The sequence below is a fragment of the Tasmannia lanceolata genome, unplaced genomic scaffold, assembly GCF_043159265.1.
Source record: "Tasmannia lanceolata isolate RefF3 unplaced genomic scaffold, GAP_Taslan_0.1 ptg000011l, whole genome shotgun sequence".
Lineage (NCBI taxonomy): Eukaryota > Viridiplantae > Streptophyta > Magnoliopsida > Canellales > Winteraceae > Tasmannia > Tasmannia lanceolata.
Window position 1 is genome coordinate 21,173,228 of NW_027518688.1, and position 24,953 is coordinate 21,198,180.

The following is a 24,953-nucleotide window of genomic DNA, read 5'->3' on the forward strand; positions in this document are numbered from 1 at the left end:
AAATTAAATCAGTTTTTAATCTCCCCACGTTTTTGTTATTAACACCCCTATTAAGTGTATGAACCGTTTCATATCCAACAGTCATATTTGTGATTGTTGGGAGAGAAACGGTTAAGACACTAATAATGGTGATTAATCATCCTCCAACAGTTATTTTCTCATCTATAAAAAGAAGAGAACAACACCATTGGATAACACAACTTTTACAGCGAATTGCTTCTGTTTTCTGTCATCTTCTTCCTCCGTTCCTTCTGTATCTGAGTACTATTCCAAGGTGGTTCTTGGTGGACCAGTCAGCGAGTGCACATGGACTGGAGCCTTTCTGGCTATTTTATCTTGGAGCGTCGGTTCGCGGATCCCGTTGCACCGTAAGGGGCGAATACGATTCTTAAGGAGAGTGACCATGTGGCACGACTCAGCCTTTCTTCCTCAAATCTGATTTTACCAACATTTTCAACAAAACAAATAAGTACAAATTCATTTTTGTTTCTTTGGAAATCTAAAACAGTGCTAATTTAGAGACAGAATAACCAATATGTTTCTGGATTCAATCAAGCCATAAATCAAACCTTGCTGGACCAATCTATTTTTACAACAGCTTGCTCTGTTGCAAAGAGTGAAGGCTTTCTTTTCTAGTGTTTCTTTTCTCCCTCTTGGCTTTCAAAGCAGATTCTAATCAGAGCAACTTTTGTGTTGCTATTTTTTCTGATCCCACCACTCTTCAAATAATTTCACAGGACTTTTTTTCCCATTTCAAAGTCCCTGTTTTGGTGGCCTATCCCACTCGTCTCCAGCTTCCTGCAATTAAAAGCACCTTTAACTTTTTGGATGCTTATCCCATACGTCACATCCAGCCTATACCAAAGCCCAACATTTCAAAGCAATTGTACAGTTACTGCCCAGTGCTTTGATTAGACTTATCCTAATTAGCCACCCCTAGAAATTGATCATTGCACCCTCTTTTGATTGAAAGCCCATCATATCCTAATACCATCACCTACCTTGACCTTGACACTCATTTTTTGAGTGGTATTCATAGCTTTGGCTGCACTATTACACGCATCAGAGATAAGAACGAGATCTTGTCTTTTGGCTTGCTTTGTGACTAGTGGCACTCTAATATTTCCGAATACTTAGGCTCTTCTGTGCTCTTTGCCTCTTCAATACCGGTACACTCGCTCCATAGTATTTTTTATTTTGTGAATAATGGATGATAGTGCTAAATATAAGGTTAAAACCATTCTTCGTGAGTCTGAACATAATACGGGGATAAGGCTTACCTTTGTTCCTCTCAATGGGCTAAACTATGTCTCATGGTCTAGAACCGCATCGTTAGCCCTTGGAGTGAGATCAAAGGCAGATCATATAAATGGAAAAAAGAAAATCCCTAAAATCACTGATCTGGATTTCGAAGAATGGCAAACTAATGATCAATTAGTTATGTCTTGGATTTTAAATTCAATGGAGGCAGCTATAGCTGAAATATTCACACAAGCTGTGAACGCTAAAGAACTTTGGGACTATTAAAGAGATTTACAGGCACCAAGATAGCTTTGCTAGAATATTTCAGCTAAAGCAAGAAATCTCTAAAGTCAATCAAGAAAATAAGACTATAACTGAACTCCTTGTCACATTGAAACCCATGTGGGATGAATTAACTGTTTATTGTCTCCTTACTGCTGATATTGTTGAGTTAAAAAGGAGGACTGAACAAGAGAAAAAATTTCAACTCTTGCGTGCATTAATACCTGAATATGAGCAAGTTCGGAGTCAACTCATTCTTTCTTCAGAATTGCCAAGTTTGTCAAATGTATGTGCGACCTTAATAAGAGAAGAAACACGGAAAAAGGTTATGAGTGTTGGCATAAAGTTTGAATCTGAAACAAGTGAAAAATATGCCTTTATTTCAATTAAGACAAACTCCGAACATAACAAAAGGGCTAGAAATAATGTGGCTGAAAAAGAAGAATATAATGGGCCTACAACTCATGGGAGAGGTCAAGGCAACCGACCTCCTCTTCGTTGTACTCATTGTGGAAAAACTAAGCACACTATTGATCGATGTTGGATAAAGTATCCTCATTTAAGACCTAATCAAAATAGAATAGGTGAATCTTCATTTGCTCAGACTGCTGATACTCAAATCACTATTGAAAAATTGGCTCACCTCCTTCAACAGTATGAAAAAATTGGTTTGTCTTCCACAGAGGTCGCAACTCATGAAATAGGTAATCCCTATGCTTTCCAATCAACTATCTCACCTGATCATGATAGTTGGATTATAGATTCAGGGGCTACAGACAATATGACTGGCAACAAAGATTCCTTAACTTGTTATCAAGATGTGTCTAATAAAACCCCTATTTCCATTGCAAATGGTTCTCTTGTTCCAGTCAAAGGGATAGGAAGAACTAATTTCTTTTCTGAAAATACAAATTCTGATGTCCTTTTTATGCCCACATTTCCGTCAAATCTTCTATCTGTTAGTAAACTTACTCGTAACCTGAATTGTAATGCAATTTTTTCTCCATCCACTGTGTCTTTTCAGGACCAAGTCATGGGGAAGAAGATTGGTGAATGAAGAATGTCTAGAGGACTTTACTATTTGGATCAGAAAAATAAAGCCTTGATTGCCAATAATGGTGACCTAAGTAAGACTTGGCATTCTCGCCTTGGTCATCGTTCTACTAAGGTCTTACATTGTTTGAAACCTGAATTACCTTCAGTCTTTTATGATTGTGATGTGTGTCATTTTTCTAAGCAACAAAGACTTCCTTTTCAAGCCTCTGAAAATAAGGCTGAAAAACTTTTTGAATTAATCCATTCTGATGTTTGGGGACCAGCCCCTGTTGAGTCCTATAATGGACTACGATATTTTGTGCTTTTCATTGATGATCTCTCTAGGATGACTTGGATATTCTTACTTAAATTTAAAAGTGAGGATTTTGAAAAAATTAAGGAATTTTCAAATCAAGTTAAAACTCAATATAATGCTAAGATCAAAATTCTACGTTCAGATAATGGGACGGAGTATACAAATAACATTTTTCAAGGATATCTTAAAGATCAATGCATCTTACATCAAACTTCATGCATATACACTCCTCAACAGAATTGCGTGTCTGAAAGGAAAAACAGACACTTACTAGAAGTTGCTCGATCTATTATGTTTGAGAAGAGTGTTCCCAAACATTTTTGGTCTGATGCTATCCTAACTGGTTGTTATTTGATTAATAGACTTCCAATTAGGATTCTTGGAAATAAATCTCTTCTTGAAATTTTGAAGGGTGGAAAAATTGATTTATCTCATTTACGTATTTTTGGATCTGTTTGCTTTGTTTACAATAACTCTCAAAAGCGAGATAAATTAGATCCACGTACTATTAAATGTGTCTTCTTAGGATACTATTCTACAAAAAAGGGATATAAGTGTTATGATTTCAAAACTGGATATAAGTGTTATGATTTCAAAACTAAAAAAAAAAATATCTCTAGAGGCGTACAATTTAATGAAACCGAGTCCTTCTTCCAAGATTACGACTCAAATAATCCTGGAAAAAGGACTAGGGGGGGTATTCTGGAATGGTTCCTACAATAAATGGTGAAAATAGGAAAATTGTTGTTCAAGTTCAAAAAGATCAAGAAAATTATGTCAATAACGATGAAGAAAGTGAAGGAGGACAAGGCGACCATGAACAAGAAGTACCTGTGACCCGATCCGTTGAAGAAGCTCACTCTCTTGATTCTCCGCCCTTACGTAGGTCTGATCGTATCTCTGATCCTCCTTCTCACTTGAAAGACTTTTTTACATATCATGCGAGCCTGTATCCCATCCAAAATCATTTATCCTATTGCAATGTGTCCGCTTCGCACTCTACATTTCTTTCAAATATTTCTGATAAAGTTGAACCCACATCCTTTCATGATGCTAAGTCCCAACCTGTGTGGAGGAAGGCCATAAAAGAAGAGCTTAATGCATTGGATAAGAACCATACATGGGATATAGTCTAATTACCTGTTGGAAAAAAACCAGTTGGGTGTAAATGGTTTTATAAGATCAAATACAATAGTGATGGCACAATTGAGCGATACAAAGCAAGGCTAATGGCCAAAGGGTTTACCCAAACCTATGGGATCGATTATAAGGAGACTTTTGCTCATATTGCTAAAATGGGAACTGTTAAAATCCTTATATCTATCGCAGTTAACCATGGATGGAACTTATATCAAATGGATGTTAAGAATGCCTCCCTCCATGGGGACCTGGAAGAAGACGTCTATACGAATCTTCCTCTTGGACATCCCATGGAAGGGAAGCCTGGAATGGTGTGTAAATTAAAAAAGGCATTATATGGGTTGAAACAATCTCGCCGGGCTTGGTATGCTAAGTTGAGTGATGTTCTATTTAACGTAGGGTTTAAAAGAGGTGATGCCGACTCTTCTATGTTTACAACAAGAAGTTTGAAAGGAATAATTATTGTGTTAATCTATGTCGATAATATTGTCATTACAGGAAATGACGAAGATGGGATTTCAAACTTAAAAGCCTACTTTCACAAAAGATTTGATATTAAGGATTTAGGAAAATTAAAATATTTTCTAGGGATTGAAGTTGCATATTCAAAAAAGGGAATCTTTTTATGCCAACGAAAGTATCCTTTGGACTTGTTAAAAGAAACTAGAAAATTAGGTGCAAAACCATGTGAGACTCCCTTTGAAATAAACAAAAAAATGAATCCCTCTGATGGAAAATTGCTTGAAGATATTGGGAGATATCAAAGATTGGTAGGGAGGTTAATATATCTCACTATTACCCGTCCTGATAAAAGTTATGCTGTTGGTATTGTCAGTCAGCATATGCATGCTCCTAGAACGAATCACCTTGAAGCTGTTGAAAGAATTCTAAGGTATGTAAAAGGTTCACCTGGTAGGGGAATTTGGATGAAAAATAATTCACACGTAAATATTATGGGATATACAGATGCAGATTGGGCAGGAAGTCAAGCTAATAGAAGATCTACAACCGGCTTTTGTATGATGGTAGGTGGTAACCTTGTCATTTGGAAAAGTAAAAAGCAGTCAGTAGTTGCCAGATCCAGTGCTGAAGCTGAATATAGAGCTATGGCGGCTGGAACGAGTGAAATTGTTTGGATAAAGTTTCTCCTCCAAGACATGGGTTTTCACACTAAAGAACCAATTAAAATGTTTTGTGATAACCGTGCTGCTATCCATATTGCTGCTGATCCCTTTTTTCATGAACAAATCAAACACATAGAGGTCGATTGCCATTTTGTACGCGAGAAGGTTCAAGATAGAACTATTTTCACTCCTTATACTCGAAGTGAAGATCAACTTGTAGACATATTCACAAAAGCAATTTCAAAGTCAAGACTTCAGCAGATTCTGTCCAAGTTGGGCTGTATTAACATTTTTGCACCAACTTGAGGGGGAGTGTTGGATACGCGCAAGAATGTTACCGTTAGAGCTCCTTGCCATTTTTGCAATATTGCCATTGCAACCTAGTTGCTATTTGTGGAAGATTGACTGATTCTATGAGATTAGATTGGGAATGAATATTGGCAAGATATTGTATTCCTTCTCTTTATATATTGTTGATGGGTGTATGTATCTCCTCCATGAATGAAAGAATTAAAAATCTCTCCTTACCGTGGAGTAGGCAATCTGCCGAACCACGTAAACTATTGTGTTCTTTTATTGCTTTCATACACGAACCATGATCAAGTCTACGGGATCAAATTGGATGATTTGAAAATTGAAACAGGAGGATATCTTACCCCGGTGTGTCACCCTCTCTACTCATTGTGGCGTCTAAGTATCTCCTCCCAACCATCTAGCTACCTCTCTCTCACCACTTAAGAAACTAATTAATCATTGAAAATTATTCATGGTTGCAAAACATGGCCTTAATACGAGCTCTTGTCGGAAAAGTCATAAAACAGCCAAGCCCACTGAGTGAATAACAAATTAAGAAACGACTAATAATGAAAATCCTAACTAAACTTATGCCATTTATTGGGCCCTAACTAATAATGAAAATCCTAACTAAACTTATGCCATTTATTGGGCCCTAATCTTATCTCTATAGACTGCCCGCGGAAGCTAGAGATAAGGGACGAGAGAGACATTGTCATTCGGTAGAGATCGGTGATGTACCTTTAGTATCATCCACCTGCAAAATTGGGGCCCCATTAATGGCATTTGTGAAGGGAAAATTCAAAGCCACCCTAAATTTGGAGCCTTCTCGGTATCAAGATATAGTTCGATGCTTACACTGTTTTTGATATATGGTGGGTACGAAACTGGGGACCACACTGAATGAAGGGTCAGGATCACGTAGACATCTGCAGGTGCGTGGACCCACTTTTAATTTTTAACTTCTCGTGACTCTCATGATAAGCACTTTGCATAGAGCATGGTATATTCTTATATTCTCACAAAAAGTGAGCTGCTGTTGGATCAAATATCAAGGATGAGGATGTGATGATGAGTATGTGTTTGTACGACATTTCATCATATAATTTCTCTATTTTTTATAATTTTAAGGGGTTTTTTTTTCCGCAAAAAGAGTAAACCAATATGCAGTAATTGCAAAAAGAGTAACATAGAAACCAATATGCAGCATTTCGCCATTTCATCATATAATTTCTCAATAACAAAGAAACCAATATGCAGCATTTTGCCCTATTTTGCGAAATTGGTATTGGTTTCTTTTTGCTATACTATATGCAGCATTTCCCCATTTCATCATATAATTTCTCTATAACAAAGAAACCAATATCCAGAATTTAGCCATATTTTCTGAATCGGGTATCTCCTGACGGAAATCATATAGAAGAAGACGTTTCAATTCAAAATTCAAAACGAGAAAAATGACCTTCACTACAAAACCCAAAAACCCTATTCGATTTCCCCCATACACAAGGAGGCAAATAAGCAGAAAGGGTACTGGACGGCCTACACCATAGTATGATCCAAACCGTCCATTTGACGGCCCCCAACGTAAATAGGTTGTGCCCAAAAAATCATTTCGATAGGATTATTCTAGTCTTCCAATCTATAGAGCATAATTTTTGGGACAGAACCTATTTACATTGTGGCCCATCAAATGGATGGTTCGGATCATCCTATGGCCTTAAATAGGTTGTGGCCAAAAAAGTATTTCCATAGATCATAGCCTTCCGATCTATAGAGGTTTCCATGACATGTGGTTCCTCTATAGAGTAGATGACTAGAAGGCTGGGATCATCTTATGGAAATGATTTTTTGGGGCACAACCTATTTACATTGTGGCCCATCAAATGGATAGCTTGGATCATCCAATCGTATGCCGTATAGTACTTTTTCAAAAATACTGAACTACGCAAGCTTACACCATATAAAAACTCTAAAAATCAGGGGATGTTGGAATATCATAATCCCACACCTAAAATTCTTGGGGCACAACCTATTTACATTGTGGCCCATCAAATGGACGGTTTGGATCATCCTATGGCCCTAAATAGGTTGTGCCCAAAAAATTATTTCCATACGATGATCCTAGCCTTCTGAAGGGATGTTGGAATATCATAATCCCACACCTAAAATTCTTGGGGCACAACCTATTTACGTTGTGGCCCATCAAATGGACGGTTTGGATCATCCTATGGCCCTAAGTAGGTTGTGCCCAAAAAATTATTTCCATAGGATGATCCTAGCCTTCCGACCTATTAAGGGTTCCATAACATGCATTTCCTCTATAGATCGGAAGGCTGGGATCATTGTATGGAAATGATTTTTGGGTCACAACCTATTTACATTGTGGCCCATCAAATGGATGGTTTGGATCATCCTATGGTGTCCCATAGCAAAAAAATGGCCAAATGTCATTACTCTATCTACCAATTAGCAAACTATGTTACTCTTTTTACAAATAGTGCATAGTAGGTTACTCTTTTTGCAAAAACCCCTACAAACACGAGAAGGCATATCCAGTAACTAATTTGGGTCATTATATGGGCATTTTTCCTGTCACCTTTGTCAATTGGTGATTCCCCTACACTGAATTCCTTTTTCCTTAAATTGAATTGTGGATGACTATTATTGACTAGTCATAAGGAAAAAAATCCTCTCTCTCTCTCTCTATAAATAGCGCTTGTGTTTCTTAGGCAACACATCTATCTACTAGCAAAAATGAGGACCTGGATCTTGATTTTGCTCTCCTTAGCCTCTTTGTTAGGTTCTTTTGCAGACCAATGTGGAAGCCCACCTGGGGGAGCTCTGTGCCCCGGGGGGCTCTGTTGCAACGAAAATGGTTCCTGTGCCCGTATCTGTACGGCAGGACCCCCGCAATGTGGAAGCCCACCTGGGGGAGCTCCGTGCCCGGGAAGGCTCTGTTGCGACCATAATGGTCGCTGTCTTAGCATCTGTACGACACAAAACTCCACTATGAGCGGTGATGGAGGTGTGGCCTCCATCATCACTCCATCCCTCTTCGACCAAATGTTGAAGCATCGAAATGACCCCACTTGCCAAGGCAAAGGCTTCTACACTTGCAATGCTTTCATTGATGCTGCAAATGCCTTTGATGGCTTTGGCACCGTTGGGGACTTTGACACACGTAAAAGGGAGATTGCAGCTTTCTTGGCTCACACATCCCATGAAACTAATGGTGGGTTTCTAATACCATCCTAGATCGTATTGTGAAAAAAATAAAAATTGAAGAACTGAAAGAAGGGAGATTGCAGCTTTCTAGGGCCTCCTTACTTCAAAAAGTTTCATTCACTCCATTCCTCAATAGTAATGACAAAAGATACATAACTAATAACTAGTTAGAATAAAGGTAACTAAGATAAGGATAAAGAGAACTATAATGTAAGCTAACAAAACAGCTAATTAGCATGTGAATGGATAGAGCTGTGTGGAGAGAGCATGCCGGAAAGTAGAGTCGTATCAGTGTCCCTATTTAGTATGTCCAATGTCGATGATTGTTTAGTTCATAATCTTCTAGCTCGAGCTCACAAATTGTTAGGGGTACGTATTCAGTTAAAACCAAATCAAAAAAACCGAAAAGTTGAAACCGAATATATTTCGGTTACCTAAAATTGGAACCAAAACCGAAACCGAATAGGTGAGGAACCGAACCGAAACTGAAAACCGAAATCAGTTTTTCGGTTTTAACTGGAAAACCGAAATCACCGAAAATCATCAGATTGGGTATTTCTTCTTACTGAAAATCAAAGTGGGTTTGATGGAGGGTGAATGGAGAAGAAGAGATGGTTCGGTGGAGATCAAAATCAGTGGTGGAGATGGAGGCTAGGGAATATGGAGGCTGTGGAGGATTTTGCCGGATTCCGGCTAGAGTTCCCGAAGAAGGTTGCAAAAGTGGCTGAAAAATGGAGATGAAGATATAGGCTAGTTAGGGTCAGATTTGAATGGGGTGGTCGGAAAATGTGCAGATAAGGTGGGCGTCGCGCCGGATTTGCAAGGGGTAGTGGTGGTGGCACTCGGGTGGAGACAAAGGTGGCTCAGATTCAATGGGATTTTGAGAAGATGGAGATGGGTTAATGGTGGAGGTGGCTGATGAAGGGAGATGGGGTTAAGGTGATAGTGGCCGGAGACGGTCAGATCCTTGCTTCTCCTTCTATCAAACCTGGCAAAATCAAAGGACAATTGATAGAGATGTTGCAATTTGGGGGTTTCTGAAATCATTGCCCTACAATTGATGAGAAATGAAAGCTTGGATGCAATTTTGTTGAAATTTCACCCAAATGACTTTGTTAAAAATTTGTAATGGAGGTACAAGTCACGTGGGTTGTCATAACTTTGTTAGAGGGGAGAATGTGAAAACCAGCCCATGGTTTTGAAGAAATGGTATTAGTGCTCAAAAGCTGCCAAAAGGCAAAAGCATTTTTAATTTCACTAAAAACAAATGAGCAAAGACCAAAGAGGACAAACAAAAGAGCAAATGGAATCTTAGCAAAAGCCACTATACGGTTAATCGGATAGAACTGAATTTTTTTAAGAAAAACTGAAGCCGAAACCGAAAATCGAAATTGGTGCAACTTGTTAACCAAAACCGAACCGAATGATCCTATGGAGCTGATTTTTTGGGCACACCCTATCTATGTGAGGGCTCATCAAATGAATGGTTTGCATCACCCAAACAATGTGGAGCCCATTGTATTTTAAGCCATTTGTGTATCTCTCTCTCTCTCTCTCTCTCTCTCTCTCTCTCTATATATATATATATATATATATATATATATATATATATATATATATATATATATATATATATAGAGAGAGAGAGAGAGAGAGAGAGAGAGAGAGGAAAGTGTTGGTGAGCTTAAGCTCATCAAACTTATGGTGAGCTTAAGCGCCCAATCACATTGGGGCCTACTTTGTTAGGATGATCCAAAGCTTTCATTTGAAAGGCCCTTACATAGATGGGGTGTGTACAAAAAATCAGCTCCATAGGATCATCCTAACCCATCCATTTGTGGAGGTCAAAATGGACGGACATTATTTGTCCACAAATCTGCCCATATATATGTATATATATATATATATATGGGATTTGCTAAGCTCCATCGCAAAAAGAGACAAAAGCTGTCATCTCCATTCACGAGGTGGCTGGTCTGAATTGCGACAGACCGCCTGTGAAAATCCTTTTGCGATGGACGCTAGTAATTCCCTATATATATATATATATATATATATATATATATATATATATATATATATATATATATATATATATATATATGAGTGTTAGTTTTTCAACTTAACATGGATCTAGAATCTGTGAATAATTAATGATTCATTAATTGATGTATTCAAGTAAGTGGGCAACTGCACCAGGCGACCAATATTCATGGGGATATTGCTTCCTTCAAAAACAAGGCAAGAATCCAGTAGATTACTGCGTTGCAAGTGCAGAATTTCCATGCGCTTATGGTAAAAAATACCACAGCCGAGGTCCCATTCAAATCTCATAGTAAGTTCTTCTTTTTCCATGCATTTTTTTCTGCTGTTTCTAGATTTAGCTTTCTAGAGGACTATCTTTACTTGGATTTTGATGCTTGCAGCAACTACAACTATGGCCCAACTGGAAAAGCCATTGGGGCGAACCTTCTTACCAACCCTGATCTAGTTTCCACAGATGCTACCGTTTCATTTAAGACAGCCATATGGTATTGGATGACCTCTAAATCAGAAAAACCTTCCTGCCATGATGCCATCACAGGCCGATGGACACCATCCAATGAAGATAAAACTTCGGGTCGCCTTCCTGGATTCGGTGTTTCCACCAACATCATCAATGGGGGACTTGAATGTGGCAAAGGGAACAATGTTGCAGTCGCTAACCGCATCGGATTCTACAAGAGATACTGTGACATACTTGGTGTGAGCTATGGCACCAACCTTGACTGCTACAACCAAAAGCCTTTTGCTTAGTTAATTAGGCTTTTTCTATGTATTTGAATAAGTGACTACTAGTGTCATCTATGTAAAGGTATATGTATATGTCAAAGACCATTTGGCATTAGTATTAAAATCCTCTGTAAATATAAGTTGATTAAATAAAACTATAAGGAGGATGCATTAGAAATCTAAAGTGTGAGGACTCTATGAAACGCGGGGATCTCCCTTAAATGACAAAATAATAAACGAGACCTACTATTTGTCAAGGGTATTTCATAAAATTATCATCGATTACCCCTTGATATAAGGTGCATAGGACATACATGTGTCACGCCCCCGACTCAATATCTAGACTGGGCACACGACAACGTTGCACGCCTGCAAGGCGAACCCTCAAGCATGCGAGGCATTTGATACCACAAGCAATACAATCATATGTCTAAAATAAATCTAGGCATATATCCGAGTACTAAAGTCAATGTAAAACTAAAACATCAATACGTAACAATGCTTACTAAATTTGTATGCTCACTCAAGTGTAAATTGATTATACCAGTGTTTTTCCGAAATAAAGTGAGACTACACTCCCGCTTCAAATCCTTGAGAGAGTCAGGTCTCAATATCTGAAAAGTATAATCCACGGATGAGCTAACGCTCAGCAAGTAATAAAGCATTACTCTAGCTGCCTCTAAGCCTGCCAAGGAAACAGAGATTGAAGCTGAAAGTAATTATGGAACCAAAATACGAAAATATGAGGCATGGAGCAATGCAAAGTAAACTAAGCATGGATTGAGCAATCAAGAGATTCATTTTGTCATAACAAGGACCAATTGAGATGATGTACAAATCACTTACTAAGACTGAATCTGATCCCACTTTGTTCGAAGATCAGAAAGTTAGAATGTCATTAGAAATCTCTAAGGATCGGAAGGTTAGAATCATCATATGGAGATGGTTTTTAGGTACGATCTATTTACGTTGGGCCTACAACTAAGTAGTTTGGAACTTCTAACAAGGTGGGCCAGCTCTCTTTTTTAACAAAATACATGCACCTATGTACGGACACCGTATAATGCGTATTTATTAGAAAACTCATTAGGGCCAACCTTGTTTGAAGATCCAAACCACTCATTTGTTGGGCCCCGGTGCATATATCCTTTCCCATAAAAGCATATAACTAGGATGATCCTAACTCTTCAATCTGTTATACGGTGTCCTCGGTATAGAGATCAAAGGGTTAGGATCATCCTATGAAGATGATTTTATAGGAAAGGCATGTTTGCATTGGGCCCAGCAAATGGATGGTTTGGATTTTGAATAAGGTGGCCCAAGTATTTTTTTTTTTTAAATACGTCATATATGGTCTTCGCATGTTGGTGCATGTATTTTTTTTAATACAGTTGGGCCTAGCTGTTGAAAGATAGAAAATACTCAGTTGTTGGGCCTCAACTAAGAGTTGTGTTGAGAGAGAGAGAGAGAGAGAGAGAGAGAGAGAGAGTTGTGAGGGTGTGTACGGTGTGCTAAAGGACATAGAGAGGAAGAGCGAGCGAGAGGTTGTACTGGTTGTAGGCTTCACAAATCACAACCAACCTTGTTTGAAAATCCAGACCTTTCATTTGTTCGCCCAATGTAATTAGGCTTTCCCCCAAAAAATCATCTCCATAGCTAGGATGATCCTAACTCTTCAATTTGTTCTATGTTGCCTTCAATTGTAGGATTAGGATCATTCTATGGAAATGATTTCCTGGGCAATGTCTTTTTTCTCCAAGGCCAACAAATGAACCGTTTGGATCTTGAATAAGGTGAACCCAAGCATATTTTTTTTGAAAAAAAAATGCGTGTTATAATGTGTCCGCATGTAGGTGTACCTATTTTTTTAAAATACGGTGGGGCCTACCTATTCAAAGACCTAAAAATTTTGATAGGCCCACGAAAGAGTTGTGTTGAGAGAGAGAGAGAGAGAGAGATAGAGAGAGAGAGAGAGAGAGAGAGAGAGAGAGTAGGGGTGCAAGTTTGGCCCTGTCAGCCCTGACCCGCCCTGAGCCCGAACAGGGTCAGGGCTGGATTTTCCAACCCTGAGGGCGGGTCAGGGTTCATTTTTTTAGACCTTGACTCAAGTCGGGTCAGGTTCTGGGTTAATGCCTCGGGTACCCTGACCCGGCCCGACCGTAAGTTTTATATTATAGAATTGAACCATCTGTGCATGTTTCTTTTGCCAAGTTTTTCTATTATCTTGGATTGATGTTTCTTTAGATTATTATTATTAATTGTCTCTATTTCCTGTCATGTTGTTAAATTCATATTGTCTTATTTTGTTCCCTTTCTCTGTTTATCGATCATTTTGTTCTATATGATAAGTGGTTGCTTTATTTTTGGCACTCTTAACAGGTATTTGCACTAGGGTCAATTAGGGCCGGGCAGGGCCAATCAGGGCGGGCCAGGGCCAGCACTGAGCCCTGTAGGGCGGGCAATGGGTTGAGGTTTTTCGGCCCTGACTCGGGATTAAGACAGGTCAGGGCCGAGATAATGGGATCAAGGGTTGGGCTAGGGTTTTGAAAAACCCGACCCAACCCGACCCTGTTGCAGCCCTAGTTGGGAGGGTATATACCGTTTGTGAGTGTGTGAGTGTGTGTGTGCGTGTGTGTGTGTGTGAGTGAGTGAGTGAGAGAGAGAGAGAGAGAGAGAGAGAGAGAGAGAGAGAGAGAGAGAGAGAGAGAGAGAGAGAGAGAGAGGAGGGGTGAATTTATTTTAGAAGGGTGTGAATCTATCATTGAACTTTAATTTAAAATAAGGGATTCGCTAGAGTCCATCGCATAAGGCATTTCGCAGATGGTCTGTTGCATCTGACAACAGCCACATAGGCTCTCTTTTCAGCAGATTTTATCTTCATTCACGAGGTAGCTGCTATCAGATGTAACCGTCCGTCAAATGCCTTTTGCGACGGACGCTAGCAAGCAAGATAAATAGAAGTATGAGTATGGTATAGTCTTATATTCTCACAAAAAGTGAGCTGCTGTTGGATCAAATATCAAGGATGTGATGATGAGTATGTGTTTGTACGACATTTCATCATATAATTTCTCTATTTTTTATAATTTTAAGGGGGTTTTTTTTCCCGCAAAAAAGTAAACCAATATGCAGTAATTGCAAAAAGAGTAACATAGAAACCAATATGCAGCATTTCGCCATTTCATCATATAATTTCTCTATAACAAAGAAACCAATATGCAGCATTTTGCCATATTTTCCGAATTTGGTATTGGTTTCTTTTTGCTATACTATATGCAGCATTTCCCCATTTAATCATATAATTTCTCTATAACAAAGAAACCAATATCCAGCATTTCGCCATATTTTTTGAATCGGGTATCTCTTGACGGAAATCATATAGAAGAAGATGTTTCAATTCAAAATTCAAAAAGAGAAAAATGACCTTCACTACCAAAACCCAAAAACCCTATTCGATTTCCCCCATACACAAGGAGGCAAATAAGCAGAAAGGGTACTGGACAGTCTACACCATAGTATGATCCAAACCATCCATTTGACGGCCCTCAACGTAAATAGGTTGTGCCCAAAAAATCATTTCGATAGGATTATTCTAGTCTTCCAATCTATGGAGCATAATTTTTGGGACAGAACCTATTTACATTGTGGCCCATCAAATGGATCGTTCGGATCATCCTATGACCTTAAATAGGTTGTGGCCAAAAAATTATTTCCATAGATCCTAGCCTTCCGATCTATAGAGGTTTCCATGACATGTGGTTCCTCTGTAGACTAGAAGACTAGAAGGCTGGGATCATCTTATGGAAATGATTTTTTGGGGCACAACCTATTTACATTGTGGCCCATCAAATGGATAGCTTGGATCATCCAATCGTATGCCGTATAGTACTTTTTCAAAAATACTGAACTACGCAAGCTTACACCATATAAAAACTCTAAAAATCAGGGGATGTTGGAATATCATAATCCCACACCTAAAATTCTTGGGGCACAACCTATTTATGTTGTGGCCCATCAAATGGACGGTTTGGATCATCCTATGGCCCTAAATAGGTTGTGCCCAAAATTTTATTTCCATAGGATGATCCTAGCCTTCTGAAGGGACGTTGGAATATCATAATCCCACACCTAAAATTCTTGGGGCACAACCTATTTACGTTGTGGCCCATCAAATGGACGGTTTGGATCATCCTATGGCCCTAAATAGGTTGTGCCCAAAAACTTATTTCCATAGGATGATCCTGGCCTTCCGACCTATTCAAGTTTCCATAACATGCATTTCCTCTATAGATCGGAAGGCTGGGATCATCGTATGGAAATGATTTTTGGGTCACAACCTATTTACATTGTGGCCCATCAAATGGATGGTTTGGATCATCCTATGGTGTCCCGTAGCAAAAAAACGGCCAAATGTCATTACTCTATCTGCCAATTAGCAAACTATGTTACTTTTTTTACAAATAGTGCATAGTAGGTTACTCTTTTTGCCAAAACGCCTACAAACACGAGAAGGCATATCCAGTAACTAATTTGGGTCATTATATGGGCATTTTTCCTGTCACCATTGTCATTTGGTGATACTGATTTGGATCCTTATATCCGAGAATTTATATGATGGGTGGCCGTGAAAACACGCGAAGTCTAAAAAAAAGTAGGTACGGCCCGGCCCACTTTATTTGATGATCCAAACCGTTCATCTATTTGGGCACAACATAAATAGGTTGTGCCCTAAAAATCAGTTCCATAGGATGATCCTAACCCTCCGATCTGTAGAAGATTTTTGGAAATCTCCATATTCAGATCAGTTCTGATCGGAGGGTTAGGATCATCCTATGGAACTGATTTTTGCGGCACAACCTATTTATGTTGTTCTCAAATAGATGAACGGTTTGGATCATAAAAAAAGTGGGCCATACCTACTTTTTTAGACTTCACGTGTTTTCACGGCCACCCATCATATAAATTCTCCATTATATCCATTATATGGACATTGAATTCATTTTGCCTTAAATTCAATTAGGGATGACTATTATTGACTAGTCATAAGGAAAAAAAATCATCTCTCTCTCTCCGGCCACCCCCCCCCCCCCTCTATAAATAGCGCTTATGTTTCTTAGGCAACACATCTATCTACTACCAAAAATGAGGACCTGGATCTTGATTTTGCTCTCCTTAGCCTCTTTGTTAGGTTCCTTTGCAGAGCAATGTGGAAGACAAGATGGGGGAGCTCGGTGCCGGGAGGGCTCTGTTGCAGCCAATATGGTTACTGTGGCACCAGCTGCGCGTACTGCGGGGCAGGCTGCCAGAGCAATTGCCATGGCTGTTTGACACAAAACTTCACTACTCTATCTGCCAATTAGCAAACTATGTTACTCTCTACAAATAGTGCATAGTAGGTTACTTCTTTTGCAAAAACCCCTACAGACACGAGAAGGTATATCCAGTAAGTAATTTGGGTCATTATATGGGCATTTTTCCTGTCACCTTTGTCAATTGGTGATTCCCCTACATTGAATTCCGTTCTCTCTCTCTCTCTCTCTCTCTCTCTCTCTCTCTCTCTCTCTCTCTCTCTATATATATATATATATATATATATATATATATATATATAAATATAAATAGCGCTTATGTTTCTTAGGCAACACATCTATCTACTAGCAAAAATGAGGACCTGGATCTTGATTTTGCACTCCTTAGCCTCTTTGTTAGGTTCCTTTGCAGACCAATGTGGAAGCCCACCTGGGGGAGCTCTGTGCCCGAGGGGGCTCTGTTGCGGCGAAAATGGTTGCTGTGGCCAAATCTGTACGGGAGGAACCCCACAATGTGGAAGCCCACCTGGGGGAGCTCCGTGCCCGGGAAGGCTCTGTTGCGACCATAATAGTCACAGCTGTCAATATCGCTGTACGGCACAAAACTCCACTACGAGCGGTGTGGCCTCCATCATCACTCCATCCCTCTTCGACCAAATGTTGAATTATCGAAATGATCCCACTTGCCAAGGCAAAGGCTTCTACATTTACAATGCTTTCATTGATGCTGCAAATGCCTTTGATGGCTTTGGCACCGTTGGGGACGTTGACACACGTAAAAGGGAGATTGCAGCTTTCTTGGCTCACACATCCCATGAAACTAATGGTGGGTTTCTAATACCATCCTAGATAGAATGAGAAATAGCCAGTGGAGGGGCTAGGGCCTCCTTACTTCAAAACGTTTCATTCACTCCATTCCTCACTAGTAATGAAAAAGGATAACTAATAACTAGTTAGAATAAAGATAACTAAGATAAGGATAAAGATAACTATAAAGTAATCTAACAAAACAACTAATTAGCATGTGAATGGATAGAGCTGTGTGGAGAGAGGATGCCGGAAAGTAGAGTCGTTGATTGTTTAGTTCATAATCTTCTAGCTCGAGCTCAAAAGATGGTTTCCCTATATATATACATATACGTAGGGAAAGTGGGCAACTAGTATCTGTGATTAATGGATTCATTAATTGATGTATTCAGGTAAGTGGGCAACTGCACCAGGCGACCAATATTCATGGGGATATTGCTTCCTTCAAAAACAAGGCAAGAATCCAGTAGATTACTGCGTTGCAAGTGCAGAATTTCCATGCGCTTATGGTAAAAAATACCACGGCCGAGGTCCCATTCAAATCTCATAGTAAGTTCTTCTTTTCCCATGCATGTTTTTTCTGTTGTTTCTAGATTTAGCTTTCTAGAGGACTATCTTTACTTGGATTTTGATGCTTGCAGCAACTACAACTATGGCCCAGCTGGAAAAGCCATTGGGACGAACCTTATCACCAACCCTGATCTAGTTTCCACAGATGCTACCGTTTCATTTAAGACAGCCATATGGTATTGGATGACCTCTAAATCACAAAAACCTTCCTGCCATGATGCCATCATAGGCCGATGGACACCATCCAATGAAGATAAAACTGCAGGTCGCCTTCCTGGATTCGGTGTTTCCACCAACATCATCAATGGGGGACTTGAATGTGGCAAAGGGAACAATGTTGCGGTCGCTAACCGCATCGGATTCTACAAGAGATACTGTGACATACTTGGTGTGAGCTATGGCACCAACCTTGACTACAGCCAAAAGCCTTTTGCTTAGTTAATTAGGCTTTTTCTAAGTATTTGAATAAGTGACTACTAGTGTCATCTATGTAAAAGTATATGTATATGTCAAAGACCATTTGGCATTAGTATTAAAATCCTCTGTAAATATAAGTTGATTAAATAAAACTATATGGAGGATGTATTATAAATCTAAAGTGTGACGGTTCTATGAAACGTGGCGATCTTCCTTATATGACTAGATAATAAACCAGGCCTACTATTTCTCAAAGTAACGTTATTATTGTGGTTTTCTCATAAAATTATCATCGATTACCCCTTGATATAAGGTGCATAGGGCATATATATCTGTCACACCCCCGACTCAATTTCCAGGTTGGGCACATGACAGCGCTGCACACCTACAAGGGGAACCCTCAAGCATGCAAGGCATTCGATACCACAAGCGATACAATCATAGGTCTAAAATAAATCTAGGCATATATCATAGTACTAAAGTCAATGTAAAACATCAATATATACTAGAAAGTTCATTAGCCCACCTTGTTCGAAGATCCAAACCACTTATTTGTTGGGCCCCAGTGCAAATATCCTTTCCCATAAAAGCATATAACTAGGATGATCCCAACTCTTCAATCTGTTATACTGTGTCCTCGGTATAGAGATCGAAGAGTTAGGATCATCCTATGAAGATTATTTTATAGGAAAGGCATGTTTGCATTGGGCCCAGCAAATGGATGGTTTGGATTTTGAATAAGGTGGGCCAAAGTATTTATTTTGAAAAAAAACGCCATATATGGTCTTCGCATATAGGTGGATGTATTTTTTTTTTTTTAATACAGTTGGGCCTAGCTGTTCAAAGATAATGCTCAGTTGTGTTCCCCAAAAATCATCTTCATATCTAGGATGATGCTAAATCTTCAGTTTGTTATATGGTGCCTTCAATTTTCTTTGCAGCATGAGCTTTTATAATAAATGTGAATGATTTTTTTTACATTAAAAGCAATTTGAATTAAATTTGTGTATTTATAATAATTTATCGATTATGATATAACAATCCTTCTTTGCCCCCTCCGGAGCGAATTTCTGGCTCCGCCCCTGATCGGACGGTTCTCTTACTAGTATATATATAATTCAAAAGAACAAAATGCTCTTGTGCGTGTGCTAATGTGGATAGCAATGTTAGACAGCGACCGTACTTATGTTTAGGTTGTACAGACACATGGGGACGTTGACACACGTAAAAGGGAGATCGCAACTTTCTTGGCTCACACATCTAATGGTAGGTTTCTAATACCATCCTAGATCGTATTGTGAAAAAAATAAAAATAAGAACAGAAAGAATGAGAAATAGCCAGGGCTAGTTACTTCAAAAAGTTTCATTCACTCCATTCCTCAATAGTGATGACAAAAGATATATAACTAATAACTAGTTAGAATAAAGATAACTAAGATAAGGATAAAGATATAACTATAATGTAAGCTAACAAAACAGCTAATTAGCATGTGAATGGATAGAGCCTCGTGGAGAGAGCATGCTGGAAAGTAGAGTCGTATCAGTGTCCCTATTTAATCTGTCCAATGTCGATGATTGTTTAGTTCATAATCTTCTAGCTCGAGCTCACAAACTGTTAGGGCCAGGTGGGTATTCGGTTAAAACCAAACCAAAAAAAAATGAAAGTTGAAACCGAATATATTTCGGTTACCCAAAATTGGAACCGAAACCGAATAGGTGAGGAACCAAACCGAACCGAAACTGAAAACCGAAATCACTGAAAATCATCAGATTGGGTATTTCTTCTTACTGAAAATCAAAGTGGCCGGGTTTGATGGAGGGTGAATGGAGAAGAAGAGATGGTTCGGTGGAGATTAAAATCAATGGTGGAGATGGAGGGTAGGGAATATGGCGGCTGTGGAGAATTTTGCCAGATTCCGGCTAGAGTTCCCGGAGAAGAAGGTTGCAAAAGTGGCTGAAAAATGGAGATGAAGATATAGGCTAGCTAGGGTCAGATTCGAATGGCGTGGTGGGAAAATGTACAGAAAAGGTGGGGGTCGCACTGGATTTGCAAGGGGGTAGTGGTGGTGGCACTTGGGTAGAGATGAAGGTGGCTCGGATTCAATGGGATTTGGAGAAGATGGAGATGGGTTAATGGACGAGGTGGCTGATTAAGGGAGATGGGGTTAAGGTGATAGTGGCCGGAGACGGTTGGATCCCTTGCTTCTCCTTTTCTCAAACCTGGCAAAATCAGAGGAGGATTGATAGAGATGTTGCAATTTGGGGGTTTCTAAAATCATTGCCCTACAATTGATGAGAAATGAAAGCTTGGATGCAATTTTGTTGAAATTTCACCCAAATAACTTTGTTAAAAATTTGTAATTGAGGTGTGTAATGGGGGTACAAGTCACGTGGGTTGTCATAACTTTGTTGGAGAATGTGAAAACCAGCCCATGGTTTTGAAGAAATGGTATTAGTGCTAAAAAGCTGCCAAAAGGCAAAAGCATTTTTAATTTCACTAAAAACAAATGAGAAAAGGCCAAAGAGGACAAACAAAAGAGCAAATGGAGTCCTAGCAAAAGCCACCATACGGTTAATCGGATGGAATTGAATTTTTTTAACAAAAACCGAAGCCGAAACCGAAAACCGAAATTGGTACAAATTGTTAACCAAAACCGAACCGAATCATCAAAAAACTGAACCGAAATAACAAACCAAATTCGGTTTGGTCAGTTATTTCGCTTTTAACAGTATAGTGAACAACCCTACAAATTGTTTTCCATATATATATATATATGAGAAAAGTGTTCCTGCGGAGCTGCTCCAATAGCTTATCTGACCAGCTGCTTCAAAAACTCATGTGGCCCCACATTTTTGGGGTGATCCAAAGCATTCATTTGGAAGGCCCTTCCACAGATAGGGTGTGTACCAAAAATGACTCCTTTAGGATCATCCTAACCCTGCCATTTGTGGAGGGAAAATATGGTCAGAAACAGTGCCTGTCCATTTTCCCTTCCACCTTTGATTGGGTTAGGATGATCATATAGGGCTGATTTTTTGTACATACCCTATCCATGGAAGGGCCTTTCAAATGAATGCTTTAGAACACCCCAAAAATTTGGGCCACATGAGTTTTTGAAGCAGCTGCTCAAATAAGCTATCTGAGCAGCTATGCAGGAACACTACTCTCTCTCTCTCTCTCTCTCTCTCTCTCTCTCTCTCTCTATATATATATATATATATATATATATATATATATATATATATATATATGAGAAAACGGTTTCTCCACACTAGCTTAAAATACAGTGGGGGCCCACATTGTTTTGGTGATCCAAACCATTCATTTGAAAGGCCCTCACATAGATAGGGTGTCCACAAAAAATGAGATCCATAGGATCATCCCAACCCTACGATTTGTGAGGAAAAATGGACATGTATAAATCTTCACAAATTAGTCCATTTTTGCATCCACAGGTCGAATGGTTAGGATAATCCTATGGATTTATTTTTTTGTAGACAACCTATCTATGTGAGGGCATTTATACTGAATGGTTTGGATCACCCAATCAATGTGGGATATATATGCGAAAAACGGTTCCTACACACAATTGTAGATAAGTTATCTACACACTAGCTTAAAATACAGTAGGGGCCCACATTGTTTGGGTGATCCAAACCATTCAGTATAAATGCCCTCACATAGATAGGGTGTCCACAAAAAATCAGATCCATAGGATCATCCTAACCATTCGAATTGTGGAGGCAAAAAATGGAATAATTTGTGAAGGTTTAAAGACATCAATTTTACCTCCACAAATCGTAGGGTTGGGATGATCCTATGGATCTGATTTTTTGTAGACACCCTATCTATGTGAGGGCCTTTAAAATGGATGGCTTGGATCACCCAAACAATGTGGGCCCCCACTGTGTTTTAAGCTAGTGTGTAGAGAACTCTCTACACATATGTGTAGGAACCGTTCTCTCTCTCTCTCTCTCTCTCTCTCTCTCTCTCTATATATATATATATATATATATATATATATTTATATCTACTACTATATAGCTAGAGAAAAAAGAAATTTCTTTTCTTTTTCTGTGAGATTTACACATCTGCATTACTCTTTTACCATTAACCTCTTTGCTGATATCTAACATCTATCTCTATGAGAAATTATTTGAGGGTAAAATCATAATCTACATACGAAAAGTAAAGACTCGGGTACTTGTCTATGACAATTACGAAAAAAAAACTACCAAGAAGAGGTAAAGACATATGACAATGACGAAAGAATTACTTTATATTACGCATGCAAGACGCTTGCAAAATATTGACGAATTCCGGGCACCGGAAGAGGAACAACCATTATGGAAACCTCTATCGATTGGAGGGCTAGGATCAGCCTATATCGATTGGAGGGCTAGGATCAACCTATGGAACTGATTTTACGGGCACAACCGATTGATGTTGTGTTCCATCACATGAACGTTTTGGATCAACATATAACCCGCTATAGATCGGAGGGTTCGGATCAACCTATGAAAATTATTTTTGGGGCACAACCTATCTAGGCAGTGGCCCATCTGATCGACAGTTTGGATCATCCTATGGTACGGGCCATACCGTACATTTTAATAAAGTGAGGAGTGCGGTCATAAAAATACGATGAGTAGTGTCATTATAAAATATGGTAATGAGGACATTAGCACTATATATAATTTGAAACCATCGTTGTTACTTGGATGTTCTCACGCGGGTCGGGTTCAACCCGAATTTGGGTTGGGTCGGGTTAAGCTTTTTTACAAATCGGGTTGAGTTGGGTTGGGAAAAATCAACCCGAATTGGAAATCGGATCGGGTCGGGTTGGGCTGTCGGGCAACCCGACCCGACCCGAAACCCGAATTTGGGTTCCATCTGAAGAAGTTATGTATATGTGTTTTTCTTTTTCAACATTGAAATAGTCTCCACAATACACAATGGACGGTCTGGATAATCCTATGGTGCGGGTCATACCGTACTTTAATAAAGTGAGGAGTGTGATCATCAAAATATACTAGTGCGGATAACATTTCCGTTTGTTAATTGTTAGTCCCTATTTGGTTTGGATTTTGAGAACCGATTGTGAGTTCAAAACTGATTATTGGTGACTTACTATTGGTTCTCAAAATCCAAAACAACCTGCCTTGAGTTGAGATGGTCAACAATTGGTACCATATCAAATCGGGTAAACCCAACCCAACCCAACCTGAATTGGAAATCAGGTTGGGTCGGGTTGAGGAAATTACAAATAGGGTTGGGTCGGGTTGAACCTGGTCGGGTTGAACCCATTCGGGTTGGAAATCGGGAACAACTTTTCCTTATTCACTATGTGCGAGTCAAATTACGGAAAGTTTGATATTACAAATGCAGGACACCTGTAAAAATATTGACGAATTCTGGGCACCTTAAGAGGGACAATAATTATCGAAACCTCTAGATTGGAGGGCTAGGATCAGCCCATGGAAATTATTTTACGGGCACAACCTATTTATGTTGTGTTCCATCACATGGACGGTTTAGATCAACCTATGATGTGGTCTGTACAATTCTTTGTTAGCCTGTGTATCGCACGGGGTTTTTTGCTAGCATATATATATAGAGGAATCGAAACTAAGTGAATTATTTCAATTTCTCCCAAAAATCTGTGAGAATTACACATCACTTTTTTTGACTTTTTTTAACAAAGGCACCATTCAACCCACATATTTACAATCATACCCCCTCCTTTATGCTTTCTAACAAAGGCACCTGTTAAAGCCAAATAATTTCAATCCTACCCCCTCCGTTATGCTTTTTAACAAAGGCACCCATGAAAGCCACACAATTTCAATCTTACCTCCCTCCTTTATGCTTTTGTAATAAAAAATCTATAGGGTGATCTTAACCGTCCGATGTAAGAGGAACAGCATATTATGGAAACCTCTATAGATTGGACGGCTGGGATCAGCGTATGGAAATGATTGCTGAGGCACAACCTGTTGATGGTGTGTTCCATCACATGGACGGTTTGGATCAACCTGTGATGTGGTCCGTACAGTTCTTGGGCCGAATACGGGTCCAAGATTCGTGACCCGTAAATTTCCCCGAGTCATTTTGACCTGGCCCGTGTCACCCGGACCCTTACGGGTCGGGTCAAACCCTCCCATATTTTTCAAAATCTTTTTGATGGGCCCAGAAATTAATTTCTTCAAATCTTTGCACAGGTCTATCCCCCACAGTTGGTGGGCCCAAAAATTAATTTCTTCAATTCTTTGAACGAGGTAGGCCCCACCTGTATTTTTCAAAGTGCATTGTACGCACCGCCCCATGATCCAAACCCTCCATTTGATAATCATATCCCTCCGATCTAAAGAAATACTGCATATTACAGAAACCTTTATAGATTGGAGAGTTGTGAT

At 39.3% G+C, this 24,953-nt stretch overlaps 2 protein-coding genes across 2 annotated transcripts; both read left to right on the forward strand.

The window, feature by feature from the left end:
* The first annotated feature begins 8,190 nt into the window (after positions 1–8,190).
* LOC143886251 (basic endochitinase C-like) lies at positions 8,191–11,608 on the forward strand. The gene is made up of 3 exons (XM_077390191.1): positions 8,191–8,672; positions 10,841–10,996; positions 11,088–11,608. The coding sequence occupies exons 1-3, from the start codon at positions 8,191–8,193 to the stop codon at positions 11,455–11,457; spliced, it is 1,008 nt and encodes a 335-aa protein (XP_077246306.1). The 3' UTR covers positions 11,458–11,608.
* Positions 11,609–16,575: 4,967 nt separating this feature from the next.
* LOC143886020 (uncharacterized) lies at positions 16,576–18,557 on the forward strand. The gene is made up of 4 exons (XM_077390022.1): positions 16,576–16,755; positions 17,143–17,334; positions 17,942–18,015; positions 18,143–18,557. Exons 1-4 carry the CDS (start codon positions 16,576–16,578, stop codon positions 18,555–18,557), a joined length of 861 nt encoding a protein of 286 aa, XP_077246137.1.
* Positions 18,558–24,953: the final 6,396 nt, after the last annotated feature.